The following is a 22,226-nucleotide window of genomic DNA, read 5'->3' on the forward strand; positions in this document are numbered from 1 at the left end:
CTTGCTGATTGGTGGATAAATTCATCCACCAATAAAAAAGTGCTGTCCAGAGTGCTGAACCCCAAAAAAGCTTAGATGCCTTCTTTTTCAAATAAAGATAGCAAGAGAACGAAGAAAAATTAATAATAGGAGTAAATTAGAAAGTTGCTTAAAATTGAATGCTCTTTCTGAATTACAAAAGAAAAATTTTGGGTTCAGTGTCCCTTTAAATTAACCCTGCAAGCTCCCTACAAGCTACCTAATTAACCCCTTCACTTCTAGACATAATACACGTGTGATGCGCAGCAGCATTTAGCAGCCTTCAAATTACCAAAAAACAACGCCAAAGCCATATATGCCTGCTATTTCTGAACAAAGGGGATCCCAGAGAAGAATTTACAACCATTTGTGCCATAATTGCACAAGCGGTTTGTAATTAATTTCAGTAAGAAACCTAAAATTTGTGAAAAAGTTTGTAAAAAAGTGAACGGTATTTTTTATTTGATCGCATTTGGCGGTGAAATGGTGGCATGAAATATATCAAAATGGGCCTAGATCAATACTTTGGGTTGTCTACTACATTACACTAAAGCTAAAATTAACCCTACAAGCTCCCTAATTAGCCCCTTCACTGCTGGGCATAATACACTTGTGATGCGCAGTGGCATTTAGCGGCCTTCTAATTACCAAAAAGCAACGCCAAAGCCATATAGGTCTGCTATTTCTGAACAAAGGGGATCTCAGAGAAGCTTTTACAACCATTTGTGCCATAATTGCACAAGCCATTTGTAAACAATTTCAGTGAGAAACCTAAAATTGTGAAAAATGTAAAGTTTTTTTTTATTTAATCGCATTTGGTGGTAAAATGGTGGCATGAAATGGGCCTAGATCAATACATTGTGCTGTCTACTACACTACACTAAAGCTAAAAATAATCCTACAATCTCCCTACATGCTCCCTAATTAACCCCTTCACTGCTGGGCCTAATACACATGTGGTGCGCAGTGGCATTTAGCGGCCTTCTAATTACCAAAAAGCAATGCCAAAGCCATATAAGTCTGCTATTACTGAACAAATGGGATCCCAGAGAAGCATTTACAACCATTTGTGCCATAATTTCAGTGAGAAACCTAAAGTTTGTAAAAATTTGTGAAAAAGTGAACAATTCTTTTTATTTGATCGCAGTTTGTGGTGAAATGGTGGCATGAAATATACCAAAATGGGCCTAGATCAATACTTTGTGTTGTCTTCTAAAAAAAATATATACATGTCAAGGGATATTCAGGGATTCCTGATAGATATCAGTGTTCCAATGTAAATATCACTAATTTTGAAAAAAAGTGGTTTGGAAATAGCAAAATTCTACTTGTATTTATGGCCCTATACCTTGCAAAAAAAGCAAAGAACATGTAAACATTGGGTATTTCTAAACTCAGGACAAAATTTAGAAACTATTTAATATGGGTGTTTTTTGGTGGTTGTAGATGTGTAAGATTTTGGGGGTCAAAGTTAGAAAAAGTGTGTTTTTTTCCTCAAATTTTATAATTGTTTTTATAGTAAATTATAAGATATGATGAAAATAATGGTATCCCTTAATAGAACTAGTCGAGAGGCCCTTATCTAGGCCATCTTGAAGAAACTGTAGCATATGGGGAATTATAACCGAATGCCAAGAATAGCCCCGCTTAGAGCACTAAGAAAAATATACCTTCCACACCTTATGGTACATTTTTCTGGTCACAGGCTTACGTGCATAGATCATGCTCTAGATTTCAGTCTCAGAAAAAACCCTCTGAGAAAAAACTAACCGTTCAATCTCCTGGCAGTTAAGCTAAGAGACTAAAGATTTTGATAAAGGAATGGACCTCGCGATAAGAGATCCTGCTGTTGTGGAAGGCACCATGGAGGCGCAGTGGATATCCTCACCAGATCGGCCTACAAGATTCTCCAAGGCCAAGCAGGAGCTATTAGAATTGCTAATATATACTCCTGTTTGATCCAAGCCACGACTCAGGGAAGGAGAACAATTGGAGGAAACAGGTAGACTTAATGATAGGGCCAAGGAGCAGCTAAGGCATCTATCAACTCTGCCTGAGGATCTCTCGATCTTGACCCGTATCTGGGTAACTTGATTAAGTCAAGATGCCATCAGATCCATCTCTGGGCAGCCCCAATGATCCACCAACTGATCAAATAGAATTTGACTGAGGGACTATTCCCCTGAATGTAAGGTCTAAAATCTGCTTCCCAGTTGTCTATCCCTGGAATGTGAATGGCTAAGATGGAATATTGATTGATTGATTGATCTCTGCCCAATTCAGTATGAGAGAAACCTCTTTTATAGCTAACGCACTGCGAGCACCTCCTTGGTGTTGGGTGTAAGCCACAGCCGTGATGTTGTCTGATTGGAAATCTCCATTCCACTGTCTCAGCATAACTTGAAGAGGCTACAAATGAAACCTTGCAAACGGCATAGTGTCTGAAGCCACCACCATCAAACCCACTACCTTTATGCACTGAGAGACAGAAGGCAGAGGAAGAGACTGAAGTCCTACAAGCAGACAGTAGTTTAAGAATGCGTTGGTCCATTAGAAATAGCTTCATAGCTACTGAATCTATTATTGCTCAATGGAACTCCAACCTTCCAACCATAACTGCGAAGACACTAGAGAAGTTTCTCTGTTAGTACAGTCACTAAATGTAAAGATGGAACTCAAACCAATAAATCATCCAAGTAAGGAGCTACCACAATCCCTTGAGCCCTTTCCACTGAAAGAAGGCAGCTCAGAACCTTTGCGAAGTGCCATGGCAAGCCCAAAAGGGAAAGCTATAAATTTAAAGTGACTGTCCTGAAATGCAAACCAAAGGAACTGATGTTTCCTGTGAATCAGAATATGAAGATATGCGTCCTTCAAGTCTACTGTTGTCATAAACTGACCTGGAAGAACTAGGGGCAGAATAGACCAGATGGTCTCCATTTTGAATGCGGGGACACTTAAAAACCTGTTTAGAGTCTTTTTATCTAAGATGGGTCTTAACGTGCCCTCATTCTTTGGGACAATGAACAAATTGGAATAAATCCCCCATCCTTGTTCTGTCATTGGAACTGGAAAATTGACTCCTATGTCCCTCAGATCCTTGACACATTAAAAAAATGCAGCTCTCTTGTCTGGTCTCTGAGACATTAGACAAAATGAACCTCTCCCGCGGAGGCCGAGACCTGAAGCCTATTCTGTATCCCTGGGATATGATCTCTAACACCGAAGGATCCTGAAAAGAATCAGACCAGACCTCTTGGAAAAGACATAGTCTGCCCCCTACCAAAGAGGAATCCCGATCGGGGGCCGTACCTTCATGCAGGCTTGGCATCTGAAGCAGACTTCTTTGTCTGCTTGGACTTGTACCAAACTGGATAAGGCTTCCAGTTGGACTTTGAGGAATCCGCCTTCTGGGAAGAAGAAGATCTCTGGTTCTTGTTCTGATTAAAGGAACAAAATAGGCTACTAGATTTACCCTTAGGTCTAGCCTTTCTATACTGGGGCAAAAAGGCTCCCTTGCCCCATCACCATAGAGATAATAGAGTCCAGGCCCAGAACGAACAAATTCTTTCCTTTAAAAGATAAAGTTAATTGTCTAGTCTGGGAAACCATGTCAGAAGACCATGGCTTTAACCAAAGTGCCCATCTGGCTAGGACTGCTAAGGCTGTATTCTTAGCATTAATACAAACAATCTAAATAACATCATCACAGATAAGAGTTAGCTATATTGAGGCATCCTGGATATCCTTAAAGGAAGAATCCACCTAGACTACATCAGATAGAGTAACACCATTACACTGCAGCTCCAGCCAGCGCCGCAATACCTACTGCTGGTTTAAACAATAGACACCCTTGAAAGAAAGTTTTTCTGAGGTATCCCTCAAGCTTCCTGTCCATAGGATCCTTAAATGAAGTGATATCCTCTAGAGGGATAGTGTTTCTTCTAGCTAAAATGGATATTGTCCATCTACTTTTGGAATGGTTCCCCAAATTTCCAGATTGGCCTCTGGAATCAGAAAAGGTTTCTTAAAAAATGTAGAAGTAAACGGAACTCCTGGTTTTTCCCATTGCTTAGAAATAATATCTGACACTCGGTAAGGAACCATAAAGGATTCACTGGTCTTAGCCATTGGCTTGAAAATTACGTCAAGTTTCTTTAGAGGCTTGTCCTCTACTGCCTTAGAATCCTGAACCCCCTTAAGCAAATAATATAAATGTTAAATTTTCAACTGAAAAGTAACATCCTCATGTTCCATGTCAGAATCTGATGATGTGTCATCAGAAGAAAATTCTCCATCTGAGAAGAAAAAGGAATGTTTGGGAATCTGATCCTGAGAAAGTCTAAGTGTTGATGACCCAGAGAGGGTATCACCCATAGTAGAAGCGCCTGAAGAAATAGCCTTTTGCTTTGCAGGGGAAATAGCAGTCATAGCATCAGAAATAGCAAATTGTAAATGACTTAGCAACAGGATCGAATTCTGTAACACCTCCCTGAGAGACATATATGGGTGGTGGACCTAAAGAAGATGGAATACTAGGGACTACTGACTGAGATTGTTGAACAGAGCTTAAACAAGTGCTGCAAAGCTGAGCAGGTGGGCACACAGTCATCGCTTTAGATAGCAAACATTTTTTAATAGGTGGCATAATGTTTAAGGGACAGCCCTCAGATGGGGTAAGTCCGGTAGCAGCTGCTCCATAACTAAACTGAATTCCCCACCCCGTAAAATCTTCCCCTAATTTCATGGCAAAAACTATCTATGAGGAATAAAAGTTTCAGAAACTCAGGCCCTCCAAGAAAGAAACCATTATAAGCACCCTAGGTGCCCCTGAGAATTACCGTTTTCCCAAAATTACCATGACCAGTATAATGGTAAAATGTACTATATTGCTCCCCCCAATAGGGTTCTTACCCCTTCCTCTTTCACCAAAATGAGTCACAGATCAAGCCCTGTCCACAACAAACTGTAGGCAAGATTAAAAGTCGCGATATGGTCTTTTCGCAATCAATTTCCATTGCGCAGGTATTACAAGTGTACAAACCCTCCAGTGCATACCTTTAATTAATAGATTCCTTGATAGGATACAAGGATAAATGGCCTGTCTGTCCAGTGTACCTTACCTGTACCAGAAATTAGCCTGTGGGCTATATGAGATTTGGGTACTTACCCTCTGTAAAACCCCACTCTACTGCACATACCTCTTGTAGAAGATGGATCTCCAGGGTACAGCATAAGCCCATCCACTATCTGTAACTAACAGTAGAGGATCTCTTGAGGGAGTACAGTAACCTGGCAAACAGGGGAAGGCAAAATAACTATCCTAGCAATGCTTGAAGATGGTCTGTCAACACAACTCCATAGAGAAGATTTACATGCAAAGAAAGTACTCTATCTTCCAGAAACTAGCCATTGAAGGAGTAATTAAATTGATTCTCACTGAGAATCTTTATAAAATCCTTGACACCTCTTTCTTTGCCCTCTCCTTGATGAGGCAATTTATTATGTAGTTGTTGTCTGTGACACATTCAAACATTCTACCTTATGAAACATAATAGTAAGGTACAGTAAATATTGTAGGAATGATTATGTCTAATAAGAGATAGTAGTTAGTTGGTAGTGGGGGCAAGGACTAGCTGTCATATAACACTTCATAATAGCAATACATCATAAAAGCACAAAAGCAAGATAAGAAGTGATGCCCAAAGTGATAGAAATAATCACCTAAAACATCAATATACAAATAGGATACTGAATGTCAAGTAGTACTAAAGTACTGAAGAACTGAGGACCACTATACATACATTTTTACACATTTACAGTATGTACTGCAGCAATCCCATTGCCAGCAGTAATGAGCGATCAAAACTCTAACCATAGCCCGGCATCCACAAGCCAAAAGGAACTGCAATTCTATTACTTTCAACTGAAACCACAAAATTAATTAATTGATGTCATCTCTGTCTTAAAGCAATGTCTTGCAGTATGTGAACATGCTCTCATAAATTATTTTTTCTTTTACACCAAAACACCAGTTGCAACACAGGTCAACTTAAAGAAATAGATATACATTATCTATTACAAAACACTTGTACCTATAAAATACAGGCAACAAAGTACTTCCTGTATTGGGGTTGTGCTCTAAGTCAACCAGACCCCTGTAATAAATTCTAACCACAAAACCCAGCAATAAACTCTAAACCTATTTATACAACAAGGTTAGAGACACTCTGTAAGGCATATTCTAGCATTCAGTGATGCACATCTGGGAGGCTGCTAATTTACCCTGTGCTTTACACTTGTTTGTTTACGTTTGTTTAAAGGGACATTGTACACTAGATTTTCCGTTGCATACATTTTTTTGTAGATGATCCATTTATATACCCTATCTGGGAGTGTTTTGTATCAATGCATAGTTTTGCTTATTTTTTAATAACATTGTGATGATTTTCAGACTCCTAACCAAGCCTCAAAGTGTCAGATGTATATGCTCGTTTAGAGACTCCTGCTGGCTCCTGTCTATGTTATCTGTCTTTTCAGGAAGAAAGTGTCTGCTCCTCCTGTTTTTCCAGCCTCTTTCAGTGGGTGTTCCAGCCTAACCTCATCAACAGTGCTAAACTGGGAGCTTCTAAGTAAGTTATTAAAAGGTTTTATACTGGATTTTTCTATCAGTTTCTGTGCATATTATTTTTTATAGTAGTGTCTATTATATAGATTTATATAAAAATTGGTGTATACTGTCCCTTAAATATATGTTTTCTATCCGGTTAATCACCACTGGAGCACCCTTTCTCCTTTGTATGTTTACTCAAACTCTAAAACACTCTGCCTATTGGATTAACTCATCGTACAACCTACCACACCCTTTATTGAGAACTCCCCACACTGTAATTAACCCATAAGGCATGAACACCCCCCCCCCTATTAATTTCCAACCTCAGCATATTAGCTCTTACTGTAAACTCCCTTACCCTGAATAAACCTTTATTACACTAGACTCTCTACCACTAAATCTCTCTCTCGTGTCCTCAGAGCTCTGGTTAACTGTTTCACAAAACAAAAAAGTATTTAAATGTGTGTGTATATATATATATATATATATATATATATATTTTACAGACATATATATATATATATATATATATACTATAATCACGTTTGTAACGTGTCCTTCGCCGTCACCAGTTGCGCACGCATCCTCAAAGGAATGTTGGCTGTGTGCTTAGTCAAAAGAATCCACCTGGATGCAGCGTAGGAAAACGAAGCCTTAAAAAAAAATGCAACCACCCGCACGAAATAACGAAAAAACACATAACCGCTCACAAGAAATTACTGAGCCCCCTAAAATAACACTCCCTAAATTAACCCCAATTACATAAACTAAATTACAATTACAATAAAAAATCCTAACATTAATTTAAAAATAAAACCTAACATTAAATTACCAAAAATTAATCTAAAATTAAAAAAAATAAAAAGTCTAAAATGAAAGAAAAAAATAAACAAAATTATCAAAAATAAAAAAATTAAACCTAATCCCAATGAAAATAAAAAAGCCCCCCTAAAAAAACACCCCCTTCTCTAAACTACCAATAGCCCTGAAAAGGGCCTTTTGTAGGGTATTGCCCTAAGTTAAACAGCTCTTTTACATTTAAAAAAGTCCCCCCCCAACAGAAAATATCCCACCCACCAAACCCCCCAAAGTAAAAAAACTAACACTAAACAACCTAATCTACCCATTGCCCCTAAAGGGGCATTTGTATGGGCATTGTTCTTAAAGGGCATTTTACTGCCCTTAAAAAGGCATTTAGCTCTTTTACAAGCCCTTTAAATCCCTAATCTTAAAAACAAAAACAACCAAAAATTAAGTCTAACTCCCAAATAGTTATTGAAATCCAGCGCAGAAGGTCTTCTTCCAGGCAGCTCCATCATCTTCTATCTTCATCCGGAGCGAAGGCGGCATGGAGCAGAGGAGCGAAGTTGGTTTCCCCGATGCACGGATCCTCAGTGGCATTCCTCAGCGGCGGCGGTCCACGTGGAGGCTCCTCTTCATGCAATTGTCTGCCGCACACTGAAGATTAAATGCAAAGTACCCCATATTTATTGGTTTGAACAGCCAATAGGATTTCAGTAGCTCTAATCCTATTGGCTGATTTCAAAATTTCAGCCAATAGGAATGCACGGTACCCCAAATTGAATGTGGTACCTTGCATTTAATTTTCAGTGTATGATGGAGATCGGATGAAGAGGAGCCTCCACGCCACTTTGGACCGCCGCCGCTGAGGATCCGCGCATCAGGGAAGACCGCTCCGGATGAAGATAGAAGATGATGGAGACGCCTGAAAGAAGACCTTCACCGCCAGACTTCAGGAACGGTGAGTAGCTATTTGGGGTTTAGCCTTATTTTTTTTTATTTTTTGGTGTGGCTTTTTTTTTTTAAGATTAGGGTTTTTTGGGCTGTAAAAGAGCCGATTGCCCTCTTAAGGGCAGTAAAAGAGCTGAATGCCCTTTTAAGGGCAATGCCCATACAAAGGCCCCTTAAGGGGCAATGGGTAGCTTATTTTTTTAAGACAGTTTTTTTATTTTGGGGAGTTTGGTTGGGTGGTAGGTTTTACTGTTAGGGGGTACTTTTGTAATTTTTACATATAAAAGAGCTGATTTCTTTAGGCCAATGTCCTACAAAAGGCTCTTTTAAGGGCTATTGGTAGTTTGATATATTAGGGGGTGTTTTTATTTTTATAGTGGTATTAGTTTAGGTTTACATTTTTTATTTTCGATAGCTTTGTTTATTTTGTTTCTGTAATTTTAAATTTTTTATAATATTAGTTTGGGGTTTGTAGTTTTTTTAAACATAGACTGGGCAGGTTTATCGCCTAGTGTGTGTGTGTGTATATATATATATATATATATATATATATATATATATATATATATTATATAAATAGGTATAGATATATATTGTACCAAAATACCATCAGATATGTATAGAAATATGTATTTATGAATAAACATATTCTGCTATGTGAAGAACATTGAAATGTGAAATATTCATATTTTCATGTCAGGTTAGCGCAAGTTCGGCTTTTTGTGCGCATTGAGTTAGCACTCGTGTGAAAACTTTTTCTTTCAATTTGTAATATGAGTTCTACTTCTAGTGGAGTTAGTGCGCGAGCGGGAGTATTAAATACCGCTCCACTTGTAATCTCACCGTTAATGAGTTAATTATGGCGTCAGCTTGCAAGACGCAGTATTCTAATGCAAACTTGTGCTGTTGCATCAATGCTTTTTTTCCCATTACCCAAACCTCATTTGCATTAATGCCATGTAACAAATCTGTAAAGCACAGCACTAAACATTTATACATTATCATTAAAATCTATGACCTCTTTTTTGACAAATGTTTTTAGCAAAATTTACTTTTAAAACATAAAATGATAACGTTTTTTTTAATTTAAATATTTGTCTTCATAAAAAAACACAGCACCATATTATGATATTTATTTCAGCTTATCAACAATATTGATAATTAAATTATGAAGTTCATTGAAGTAACCGTCTTTTTCACCAGCACTTTGTTCTTCTGAGGCCAAGTCTTCATACTCTTTCTTGAGTGAATCCAGAGCTGTGTGCAGATTCTGATCCTTGAGGAATTCATTCCTGCAAGGAGTGATCAATATGGACACGATCTTCAGGACCTTTTCTCGTGCATCATTTTCCGACAAGTTAAGAAGATTTGAAATCATTGTGCACCAGCCCTGCTCAGTTATAGCTGGTAAGATATTTATTTGCTCATATTGTTGGATTCTTTCATTTTTCTGGGTAATATTACTTTCTTTATTAAGCATCTGTAATGAAAAATATGATCTTCTATTAAAATGGAAATCATTAATTTTGCCCTTAATAATTCTGAAACACTCTGGAATTCTCCCATTAATATAATTCACAACTTCATGAGTTTGTACAATTAAACAGTCACACAATAACAGAATGGTTAGAAGAAAATTGGCAAATTAGAAAAATTGAATAGCCGCCTTAATAAGAGCACCTTTCAATCTGATCAGTCATTATACATCAAACATTTTAAGAGGACATTATCCAGAGAGATAGATCATGACTACAGATAGCCGTCCCTTGACCTATTTAATCTGCAGATTTAGATATGGGATTCAGACTAAACTGATTCTAAGCTATATTTCAAATACAGAACAATCCTACGTCAAAGGGTTAGAAAAGTTATTTAAAATAATGGGCCAGCAAGAATATTTAGGGTAATTACACTGTAAACTTTTCTCTCATTTAATGTTTTACAATTATCCATTTTACCTGTATATTAAAATAAATACAAATAGCTCCTTTATCTTTATTTGTGTCATATAGACGGACAGTAAAGTAAAAATTTAACTTTCATGACAAAGCATGCACGTTTAAACAATGTTCCTTTGTTGAAAAATAAACCTAGGTAAGACAAAAAAAGCAGAAGATAGTGCACATCTTTAGCAGCAGTGTTTACAACAATGTAATAATTTCATCCATTTTTGCAAATATACTTAGTTTATACAACAATGTATAACATTGCTAAAACACTGATGCCATAGAATCCTCAAGACGTGCACACTCTGAGCTTTTAAAAGGCTACCTAGGTTTACTTTTCAACAAAGAGAAACAAAATTTCACAACAAAAATAAATATATTAGTTTTTTTTATAATTCTATTCTACACAAAGAAAGTTTAATTATTACTTTGTCTCTTTAAATTATATTTTGTATGTTAAAAACACCACTTATACTGAAGATTTCAATACTGCAGTATTGACTACAGAAAAGCCAAGTAAACAAGAGGTAGCAGAAGAAATCAACCTCTTAGTGGGCTTGGAAGAATGAGAGCGCAGCCATTTTGAAAGGGTGTTACTGAAACAGAGTTGTATAAAATTAACTTATATCAGTTGTTTACTTGAGCACAATGTCCCTTTATGGAGCCAGCCACATACTTCTGTATTGTCAGACAATGGTATTTGGGGGGGGGGGGGGGGGAATTCTAGGAGTCGTACCTTCAAGCCTCCATGGATTTGGTAAGCCATGTTTAGGTTTATCTTAACTTTGTTTTAAATGTCCTTCTTAATTTAACCTCTGCAGGCTCTACTGTTAATATCTTTATAAATGCACTTTTTTTTAATATTCTAAAAGTTCATTTTGAACATCTATATTCACAGCATAGTCAAGAGAAAATTGAATATAGAAAGGAGGTGTAATATATAATACTGCAACTTAACAAAAAACAACAACGTCAGTCAAGCATCACAAATCTCATCTACAGGGAACTTTAGTGTTTCCAAATTAATGTTCACACACAATATAATCTTTATGCTCAAGAAATAAAAACGGAATTGAAAAAGCATTTTAATATCCAAGTTATGAACTTACTTTTTGTTACAATTTAAAAAAACTATTTAAAAGTGCCTAAATATATCCTTTGCTTTGACTGGAATGTTATCTTATAGAATGCCACTTGACAAGTTAGTGATGAAGTTCCCTTTTATGTTCTAAACAAGACAGATTAAAAAAACGTAAGACAAAAACATTGTGACACATTTATACAAAAGAGAACATTATTATTTGGAAAAAACGCACTTGATAGGTGATGTAGAAAATAAACAAAATTTATGTTTACCTGATAAATTTCTTTCTTTCCGGGCATGGAGAGTCCACAACGTCATTCCAATTACTAGTTGGGTATTCAACTCCTGGCCAGCAGGAGGAGGCAAAGAGCATCCCAGCAAAGCTGTTAAGTGCAACTTCCCTTACCCATAATCCCCAGTCATTCAGCTGAAGGAAAATGGAAAAAGAAGAAATACAAGGGTGTAAAGGTGCCTGAGGTTTTCTTAAATAAAACTGCCAAATTATAATTAAAAAAGAGGGTGGGGTCATGGACTCTCCATGCCCAAAAAGAAAGAAGATTTATCAGGTAAGCATATATTTTGTTTTCTTTCCTATGGTATGTAGAGTCCACAACGTCATTCCAATAACTAGTGGGAACCAATATTCAAGCTAGAAGACATGAAATGAAAAGGGAGGGAGAACAAGGCAGGATGACCTAAACAGAAGGCACCACCGCTTGAAGAACCTTTCTCCCAAAGAGGGCCTCAGCCGAGGCAAAAGTATCAAATTTGTAGAATTTGGAAAAAGTATGCAAAGACGACCATGTTGCCGCCTTGCAAATCTGTTCAACAGAGCTTAATTTTTGAAAGCCCAAGATGAGGAGACAGCCCTAGTGGAATGAGCAATAATTCTCTAAGCAAAATGAATCATACTTCTTAACTAGAGGGAAAGAGTAGTAGAAGTGGCCTTCTGCCCCTTACACTTTCCAGAGAAAAAAACAAACAGGGCAGAAGATTGACGAAAATCTTTAGTAGCTTGTAGGTAAAATTTTAGAGCACGCACAACATCTAGGTTATGCAAAAGACGTTCCTTATGAGAAGAAGGATTAGGACAAAAAGAAGGAACAACAATTTCCTGATTAATGTTTCGATCCAACACCACCTTAGGGAGAAACCTTAATTTAGTCTGAAGGACCGCCTTATCTGCATGAAAAATAAGGTACGGGGAATCACAATGCAGAGCTGAAAGCTCAGAAACTCTGTGAGCGGAAGAAATAGCAAGGAGAAACAAAACCTTCTAAGATAACAACTTTATATCAAACAACATGCATTGGCTCAAACGGGGCCTGCTGCAAAACTTTAAGAATTAGGTTTAGACTCAAAGGAGGAGCAACAGGTTTAAACACAGGCCTGATTCTGACCAGGGCTTGAATGTCTGGTAAATCAGCAAGATGTTTGTGCAAAAGAATAGACAGTGCAGAAATCTGACCCTTCAGAGTACTGACTGACAAACCCTTCTCTAGGCCATCCTGAAGAAATGAAAAAAATTAAGGGAATCCTCACCAGACTCCAGGAGAAACCCTTAGCTTTGCACCAAAAAAGGTATTTACGCCATACCTTATGGTAAATCCTACGTAACAGGTTTACGAGCCTGAAGCATAATATCAATGACTTCTTCCAAAAAAACACGTCTAGACAGGACTAGGCGTTCAATCTCCAAGCAGTCAGCTTCAGAGAATCCAGATTTGGATGGAGGAATGGACCCTGAATTAGAAGGTCCTTCCTCAGAGGTAGCCTCCAAGGTGGAAGAGAAGACATCTTCACCAGGTCCGCAAATCAGATCCTGTGAGGCCAGGCAGGAGCTATCAGAATCACAGACGCTCTCTCCTGCTTGATACGAGCAATGACACGTGGAAGGAGAGCAAACTGAAGCAACAGGTATGCTAGACCGAAATTCCAAGGAACCGCCAGAGCATCTATCAGGGCGGCCTGAGGACCTTGAACCGTACTTTGGAAGCTTGGCGTTTTGACAAGACGCCATCAGCTCTTACTCCGGAACCCCCCCACCTGAGGGTTATCCTTGAGAACACTTCCGGATGGAGAGCCCACTCCCCGGGATGAAAAGTCTGTCTGCTCAGAAAATCCGCCTCCCAATTGTCCACTCCTGGAATGTGGATGCCAGATAGGAGACAATTGTGAGCTTCTGCCCACTGCAGAATGTGAGTCACCTCCTTCATGGCCAAGGAACTCAGAGTTCCTCTCGCGTGGTTGATGTAAGCCACTGAGGTGATGTTGTCCGACTGGAATCTGATAAGCCAGACTAAAGATAATTGAGGCCAAGCTGTCAAGGCATCGAAGATTGCTCTCAACTCCAAGATGTTTATGGGAAGAGAAGACTCTTCCTGAGACCACAGGCCCTGAGCTTTCAGAGAACCCCAAACAGCTCCCCAGCCTAACAGGCTGGTGTCCGTAGTCACAATCACCCAGGAAGGTCTCAGGAAGCAAGTGCACCAAAACAGATGCTCCAGTGACATCCACCACAAGAGTCTCTTGATAGGGGGTCCAGATTTATCATCTGCGATAAATCTGAATGGTCTCTGTTCCATTAACTGAGCAAGCAAAGCTGCAGCGGTCGCAGATGGAACCGAGCAAAAGGAATAATGTCCATGGAAGCCACCATCAGACCAATCACCTCCATGCATTGAGCCACTGATGGACGAAAAACAGACTGGAGAGGCAATAAAGAAAGGCAATAAGTTTGGATTTTCTGACGTTTGGATTTTCTGAAAATCTTCATGGACAGGGAATCTATGATTGTCCCTAGGAAACACACTCTTGTGGTTGGAACTAGATAACTCTTCCAGATTCGCTTTCCACCCATGGGAACGTAGAAAAGACAACAACATCACTGTATGAGATTTTGCTAGTTGAAAAGATGATGGCCTCTAGTTATCAAGGTCTGTCGGACCTGATCCGACAGTGCGGATTAGGTCCGACAGACCTCACTGAATACGGCGAGCAATACGCTCGCCGTATTCATCATTGCACCAGCAGCTCACCAATCGGCCGCCAGCAGGGGGTGTCAATCAACCCGATCGTACTCGATCGGGTTGATTTCCGGCGATGTCTGTCCACCTGCTCAGAGCAGGCGGACAGGTTATGGAGCATCTGTCTTTGTGACTGCTGCTTCATAACTGCTGTTTCTGGCGAGTCTGAAGACTCGCCAGAAACAGGGTCCATCAAGCTCCTTACGGAGCTTGATAACTAGAGGCCGATGTCTGAACCAAGATGTCATCTAGATAAGGCACCACAGCAATTCCCTGGTATCTGATCACTGCTAATAGAGCTCCCAGAACTTTTCTGAATATTCTCGGAACTGTGGCAAGACCAAACGAAAGAGCAATAAACTGGAAATGCTTGTCCAGAAAGGCAAATCTTAGAAACTGGTGATGATCCCTGTGAATGGGAAATGTGTAAATACGCGTCCTTCAGGTCTATGGTCGTCATGAACTGACCTTCCTGAACCAATGGAAGAATAGAACGAATGGTTTCCATCTTGAAGGATGGAACCCTGAGGAATTTGTTGAGACACTTTAGATCTAGGATGGGACGAAAAGTTCCCTCCTTTTTGGGAACCACAGATTTAAATCGAATCCTAGAGGGACTGGTACAATAACTCCCAGGGAGGATAGGTTCTCTATGCAATTTAAGAAGGCTCCCCTCTTTACCTGGTTTGAGGATAGTCTTGACAGGAGAAATCTGCCCCTTGGAGGGCAAGACTTGAATCCTATTTTGTAACCCTGGGATACTATGTCCACAGCCCACGGATCTGGGACATCGGGTATCCAAGCCTGTCAAAAAAAAGAAAGCCTGCCCCCAACCTGATCCAAAATCGGACTGGGGCAGACCCTTCATGCTGATTTAGAGTCAGCAGAAGGCTTCTTGTTTTGTTTTTCCTTATTTCAAGGCTGGCTGAATTTCCAAGTGGACTAGGATTGGTCTGGTTTGGAAGAAGAGGAGGAGGACTTCTGTTCTTTAAAGTTGCAAAAGGAATGGAAATTAGAAGCCTGTTGACCCTTAGATCTATTCTTCTTGTCCTGAGGTAGGAAAGATCCCTTTTCACCCATAATCTCTGAAATGATTTCTGCCAGACCAGGCCCAAATAGGGGTTTTACCCTTATAAGGTAAAGCCAAAAGCTTAGCCTTTCAAAATAAATTAGCGGACCAAGATTATAACCACAGAGCTCTACGAGCTAGGACAGTGAAGCTAGACATCTTAGCTCCCAGTCAAATTACCTGCATGTTGGCATCGCAGATAAGGTATTGGCTAATTAAAGAGCCTTGATCCTATCTTGGATCTCCTCAATCGTAGTCTCCTCTCATATCAGATCAGACAGGGCATCGCACCAATAAGATGCCGCTCCCACAACTCTAGCATAACTAGCCACAGTTTGTCACTGTAATCCTTGATGGGTGTACATCTTTTTTAAGTAAGCCTCTAGCTTCTTATCCATTGGATCCTTAAAAGAACAACTATCCTCTATAGGAATGGTAATTCTCTTAACTAGAGTAGATAGCTCCCTCTACTTTAGGCACAGTGCACACCATGAGTCCCGAATGGAGTCAGCAACAGGGAACATCTTTTTAAAAACAGGGGAAAGGAAAAAGGGAATCCCTGGCTTATCCCATTCCTGAGCTATAATTCCAGACATCTTGTCTGGAACAGGAAAAACATCCTCAGATGTTGGAGAATCATAAACTCTATTAACTTTAAAGGTCTTCTTGAAGTTCACAGCAACCAAAGGTTCAGAGTCGTCCAAAGTAGCTAGAACCTCCTTCAAAAGCAACCGGAGATGTTCAAGCTTAAATCGGACATTAACTTCTACAGATTCAGAAGATTTTCCCCCCATAGTGTCAGAGTCTGAGATCTCACCTTTAGAAGCTACTGAAGTATCCACCTCATCAAACATTTGAGAAAGATTAACCAGCTCAGATTTAGAGGGGTCAGAAACCTTAGTAGCAGATAAATGTTTAGATTTCCTCTTACACTTACCCGAAGTAGGGAAAGCAGACAAAGCCGCAGATACTGCAGAAGTTATCTGTGTGGCAAATTCCCCTGGTAAATAAACACCCCCAGGAGGTTGAGAGGAAACAGAAGGCACAGAATAAGAAACAATTAAAGCTTGGGACATTTGAGGAGAAAGCTGAGGCATGTCACGCACAGCAGTATCCTGAGAGACACTTGGCTCAGAAGGGAGTAAATTGTCTTTGAATTTGAAAGTCTTAGCTAAGCATGAGGAACAAAATTGCATAGGCAAAACAATTTGGGCCTCTTAAGATAATTAACATTTATCCATAGAGATTGACTGATCCATAGCTACCGAAATTACTGATGGCAAAAAATGTATTAACACTCTAAGATCCAATCTCAGACAAGAAACCTAAGTGTTTGTCTGAGGCTCCTATCATGACCGAAATCAGTATCCCACTAGTAAGGGGAGCGAGACTCTCTAGCAGAGATCCTTTACTCTAAGTGTACGATCCAACCAGCAAAGGTTTTAAAGCCGGCACTTCTAACCTCACAAAGCTCCACTCCGACACAGCGGAAATGCGGAAGTGAGCGGCTGAAAAAGAACTGCGCCACAGCTAATAAGCGCGTGTTAATGAAAACTGCCCATATGAAGTACCCTGCGAGCAGAAAGTCTTTAACACACCTAACACTGTTAAAATAAAGCTGAGCCAAGGGGGCGGAGCCAAGCCTTGCTGGGACATGGCTGCTTTTCTGTGAAGCTCCGGAGCTGTTGCTGCTCAAATTCTAGGAGCTGATATGGTGGGGACCTAATTTGCCTCTTATTCCTAACCTTAACAACCTGTGTCAGATAAGGGGTGACCCTGACCCCCTTCTTCAATCCCTCCTCTCCCTCCCATCCGACCCTCTCCCAGCAAACTTCAGAAGACCAGATCAGCCCGGTCGCCATCTTGGGCCGGATCGCACTTCAATCTCGACCTGCGTTACTGCCTTCAAGGGAGACAAGCCCAACACCCATCAGCAGAGCTAAGATACCGGACCCTATACCTCCAGTCTAGGAGGTCACACGCTGAAAATCACTATCACTTACCTTCTATATTCTGGCGGAGCATGCCGCTGTCTGGGCCGCGTCATTCCCACGTGGCAGGCCGTCAGCCTGAAAGACCGAACGGTAACGTAAAGATCCAAGCTGCAGCCACCGGATCACCGGAATAGCGACTCTGCCTACAGGTACCATTCTATTAAACGGGCTGGGAGAGAGGGGGACTTGAACTTTTACACGCATGTAAACAAGCCTGAGGGCATTAAACAGAGTGGCCTGAAACACTTATGGGCCTACAAAATTAACGATCTCTGCATAGGGCAAACTGCATCAAGTATTATAAGGCAATCTGCCAAAACTAGAGGTATTTGAAAGATCCTAACCCACGTATTGTTAATACTTAAAAAAGCTGTGTTGTCCCTGCAGCCCTGAACTGATTTGCAAAGGAAAAAGAGACATTTATTTGAATACAGGACTGTTATAAATAACTGCTCATTACAAGTTACTAACGAACCATATTAGATCTTCCTCATCCATTATACCCTAACTGGTGTATACATAAGAAGCACGAATACAAGAGCATACAGACTTATGCACAGTTCTTATACACCTGTAATACCCTTGAATTTCAAGAACACAGTTAAATAACTCCAGCTGACTTTTCACACAAAAGTTAATACCTAACATACTCTAAACAACTTGCAAAAAATCCTTTGGGTGGAACTAAAAGCCCTGCAACCCCTACATTGATTAAACTGAACAGTAAAAGATGTCGCAACGCAAAGGGCCCAAGCCAGATAAATGTAACAAAGTTATGGCAACTACCCCATCAGTATCTGCATTCTTTCAATCTTCTGAGGTTAATCCAACAGAGCTCACACAATCACAAGAGCAATCCCCAACTGATGTGCCAAAAGAATATACCCCTTCACAATATAAATCTTTATTGATGGGGGTGGAGGTGAGCGCCAAAAAAGGCTGAGGTAGGGAATGGGGACACCTGTTAGACTGATAGAGCGGTGTCCACAATGTAGGTTCTCTTGTTGACGTTGGTGGAATCGATGTACAAATAGTATAATAACTATAAATTAGTTGTAAACTTTAAGAATGTATATCAATGTTTAATCCACACAAAAATGTTAAAATATCTCAGATCTACTTAAAAACATACACAGTCCTAAAAATAGAAATAAAAATAACAATCATATAAAATCATGGATCCATGTTACAATAAAATAAATGCAAAAAATGGGAATGCACAATAAAAACCTTTTTGCAATAATTGATCTTATAGACCAAGTATCCTAATTAGGCCACGTGCATTCCCATTTTTTGGATACTTGGTCTATAAGATCAATTATTGCAAAAAGGTTTTTATTGTGCATTCCCATTTTTTGCATTTATTTTATTGTAACATGGATCCATGATTTTATATGATTGTTATTTTTATTTCTATTTTTAGGACTGTGTATGTTTTTAAGTAGATCTGAGATATTTTAACATTTTTGTGTGGATTAAACATTGATATACATTCTTAAAGTTTACAACTAATTTATAGTTATTATACTATTTGTACATCGATTCCACCAACGTCAACAAGAGAACCTACATTGTGGACACCGCTCTATCAGTCTAACAGGTGTCCCCATTCCCTACCTCAGCCTTTTTTGGCGCTCACCTCCACCCCCATCTATTTTCTACTTTCATATTGGGTACACTAGGGACCCGCTGAGGAGAGCCAGAGGTATTTCATATCCCCTTTCCCTTCTGTTATCTGCGCAGGATATACACTTTTATCATAAATCTTTATTGACTTTGCCATCACAAATTGCAGATTTACCCTCTAAATCAGACTTTGAATCACTGAAGTCCTTCATAAAAGGTGAAATGAGAGACCTGAAAAAGGACTTGAATGACATGAGTTCAAGGCTTGACTATATTGAAGAAGGCCAGGAGGCCCTCAATTCCATGGTTAGTTCTAATTCCCAACAACTCTCCATTCAGGACTCAATGGTCCAGGCCTTACAAGAAAAACTTGAGGACCTGGATAATCGTGGGAGACGAAATAACCTCAGGATTAGAGGTATACCTGAGGAGATCTCAACGGAGCAACTAAAATCATATGTCACAGAACTTTTCCATTTCCTAAATCCTAGAGCATCTCCGTTACTGAATGACGAAATAGAACGGATACACAGAGCCCTAAGACCTCTACCTAAGCCCCCGGCTCCACCTAGGGATGTGATTCTCAGATTCCTGCGGTACACCATTAAAGAAGAAATTTGGCAAATAGCGAGAACTAGAAGATCTATAAGCTTTAAGGACCATACTATACAAATTTTTCAAGATCTATGCCCACAGACCATTCAGAGGAGAAGAGAAATCAGGTTCCTTACTAAAGCCCTACAGGACCATAATATTAGATACCGCTGGGGATTCCCATTTAGCCTGATTATCAATCACAATGGCTCACAGATCATCTATAAAACATTTCAAGATCTGGATGAAGTATCCAAGAAACTGAACATTAATATTGAACCCCCTGACGAAGATGTTCTTGAAACCTCAAAAAGACCTACAGACAAAATTAAAGACACACCCAAGGAACAACGATCACAATGGAGCAAAGTTCAATCTAAGAGGAGAAAGACTGACAACACAGCTTCAGGATCCTCAAGATCTCAGGACCCCTAGCCTTTATACTATCTGGTAATCAATGCCAGGTGATAATTTTTTTTTCCCACTGTAGCAGATACAGGACTGTTCCCGGCCGTAAGAGGTGTGGTAAGATTAACATTTTACTAAAATAACTGTAAGTTCACACACGAGACTATCACTGCTGTGGCCCAGTTATACGTGGCTTCTGGCACATTGTTCTATTACAAATGGACTTTTTTTGTTGCTACTAGAACTAATCCTAAGTACCTTTGCCGGATTGGAGTTCAGTCCCTAATATATTATCTAAGTTTGAACTGGACTTTAATGTTAGTAGAGTAATAATGACAATGTGTTCATGATCTGTATGACCCCCACTTACTCTCACTGATAATCTTTCCCCCCTTACATCTTCCTCAGACCTCTTTTATACCCACCTACCTCTTCTCTATCTTCTCATACCTATACCCTCTCTACAGGTCCCCACCTGAAACTCCAAATAATATATAGCTATCGACTATGAGCTTCAGGCAACACCAATCCTTCCCCAAATAAGGTGTACAAATACACGAATACACTCTATGTTGGTTTAGTGTGTTGTTTATGTTTATTTTTCTTAACTATGTTTACACAGATTTTTATTAAGATACCTCATGCTGTCTACAAGCAAATGTTCAATTATGCTCTGCTATGCAACCTTGAAATGTGTCTACTATTTGTAATGTCTTACAAGCTAAAATATTTTAATGTTGATAGATAAGTGTCATTTTAAACTAATCTCCCATAATGTGAAAGGGCTCAATATTCCCCAAAAGAGATCCATTGCCTTTAAAGATTATAAAAGACTTAAATGTGATATTGTGATGTTACAGGAGACCCATTTTAATAAAGGAAAAGAGCCACGTGCTTCTTTTAAAAAATTCGGTACACCATATTTCTCCTCCAATAATTCCAAACATAATGGTGTATGCATAGTTATAAGCAAGAATTTTCCTTTTCAGGTAACCTCAATAGATAAGGACAAACAGGGCAGATACTTATTCATTTCAGGACTACTAAACCGCAAACCCTTAACCCTAGCCAACATTTACGCCCCCAGTCTAGACGCCTCCAATTTCTTCCACCAACTATGTAACAAACTCCTAGAGTTCTCAAAAGGAAGGTTGGTGGTGGGAGGAGACTTTAACGTAGCATTAGATCCCACAATAGATTGTTCAGCTGGCAAATCAGCTACCCCAGCCAGAATCCTGAAACTAATTAGGTCTAAGCTGACCACACTTGCCATTCATGATATCTGGAGGCTCCATCACCCATGTGAAAGGGACTTCACCTTCTACTCACATCCACACTAAAACTATTCAAGGATAGACTATATACTTACAGACGTTAATAACCTGGCCCATGCACGTCACTCCAAAATACACCCTATAACTTGGTCTGACCATGCAATGGTCAGCTGCACATTTGATCTACCAATAGACACAACACAGCCACGTTCCTGGAGAATGGACGAATCCCTTCTGAGGGATCCATTAATAAAGATACGCATCACTAAGGCCATAGAGAATTATTTTGAAATTAACAATACACCAGACATGTGCCAGCAACATATCTGGAATGCCCACAAGTGCGTTATAAGAGGTGAGCTAATTGCCCTAAAAATAGCTAATTCAAAGCAACAGCAACAATACCTTAAGTCCCTACTTGTTGACTTAAATAAACTCCAAGAAATACATAAAGCATACCCGAAAGACCGATCTCTCTTAGATAGCCTCGAGCATAAACGACAGCAGCTTAACTGCTACCTAGGGAGGGAAGCTAAACGCAATGCTCTCTTCCTTAAGAAGACCTACTTTGAAGGTGCCAACAAGCAGGGCCGGTTTTTAGCTAGACAGCTTAAGAAAAAAACTCTCAGCAGATATATCCTCCAAATTAAAGATGAGAAGGGGAAAAACTGGCATTCGTCAAAAGATATAGCTGACAGTTTCAGGACATATTTCAATTCATTATATAACCTATCGACAAATGCACACCCTCCAACACTAGAGACCATCCAAGGTTATTTGTCACAACTTCAGTTGCCTCAGATTAGTGTCGAACAGAGAACT

At 39.5% G+C, this 22,226-nt stretch overlaps 1 protein-coding gene across 3 annotated transcripts in view; it reads right to left on the reverse strand.

The window, feature by feature from the left end:
- Window positions 1-9,501: 9,501 nt before the first annotated feature.
- SIL1 (SIL1 nucleotide exchange factor) overlaps window positions 9,502-22,226 on the reverse strand; it is a 330,998-nt gene continuing 318,273 nt past the window's right edge. For all 3 annotated transcript variants that reach the window (XM_053718549.1, XM_053718550.1, XM_053718548.1), the window contains one exon: window positions 9,502-9,863. In XM_053718549.1, the coding sequence (XP_053574524.1) occupies window positions 9,516-9,863 (348 nt within the window). In that variant the 3' untranslated portion in view covers window positions 9,502-9,515. The remainder of the gene's footprint in view (window positions 9,864-22,226) is intronic.

This window comes from Bombina bombina, chromosome 6 (genome assembly GCF_027579735.1).
Source record: "Bombina bombina isolate aBomBom1 chromosome 6, aBomBom1.pri, whole genome shotgun sequence".
NCBI lineage: Eukaryota > Metazoa > Chordata > Amphibia > Anura > Bombinatoridae > Bombina > Bombina bombina.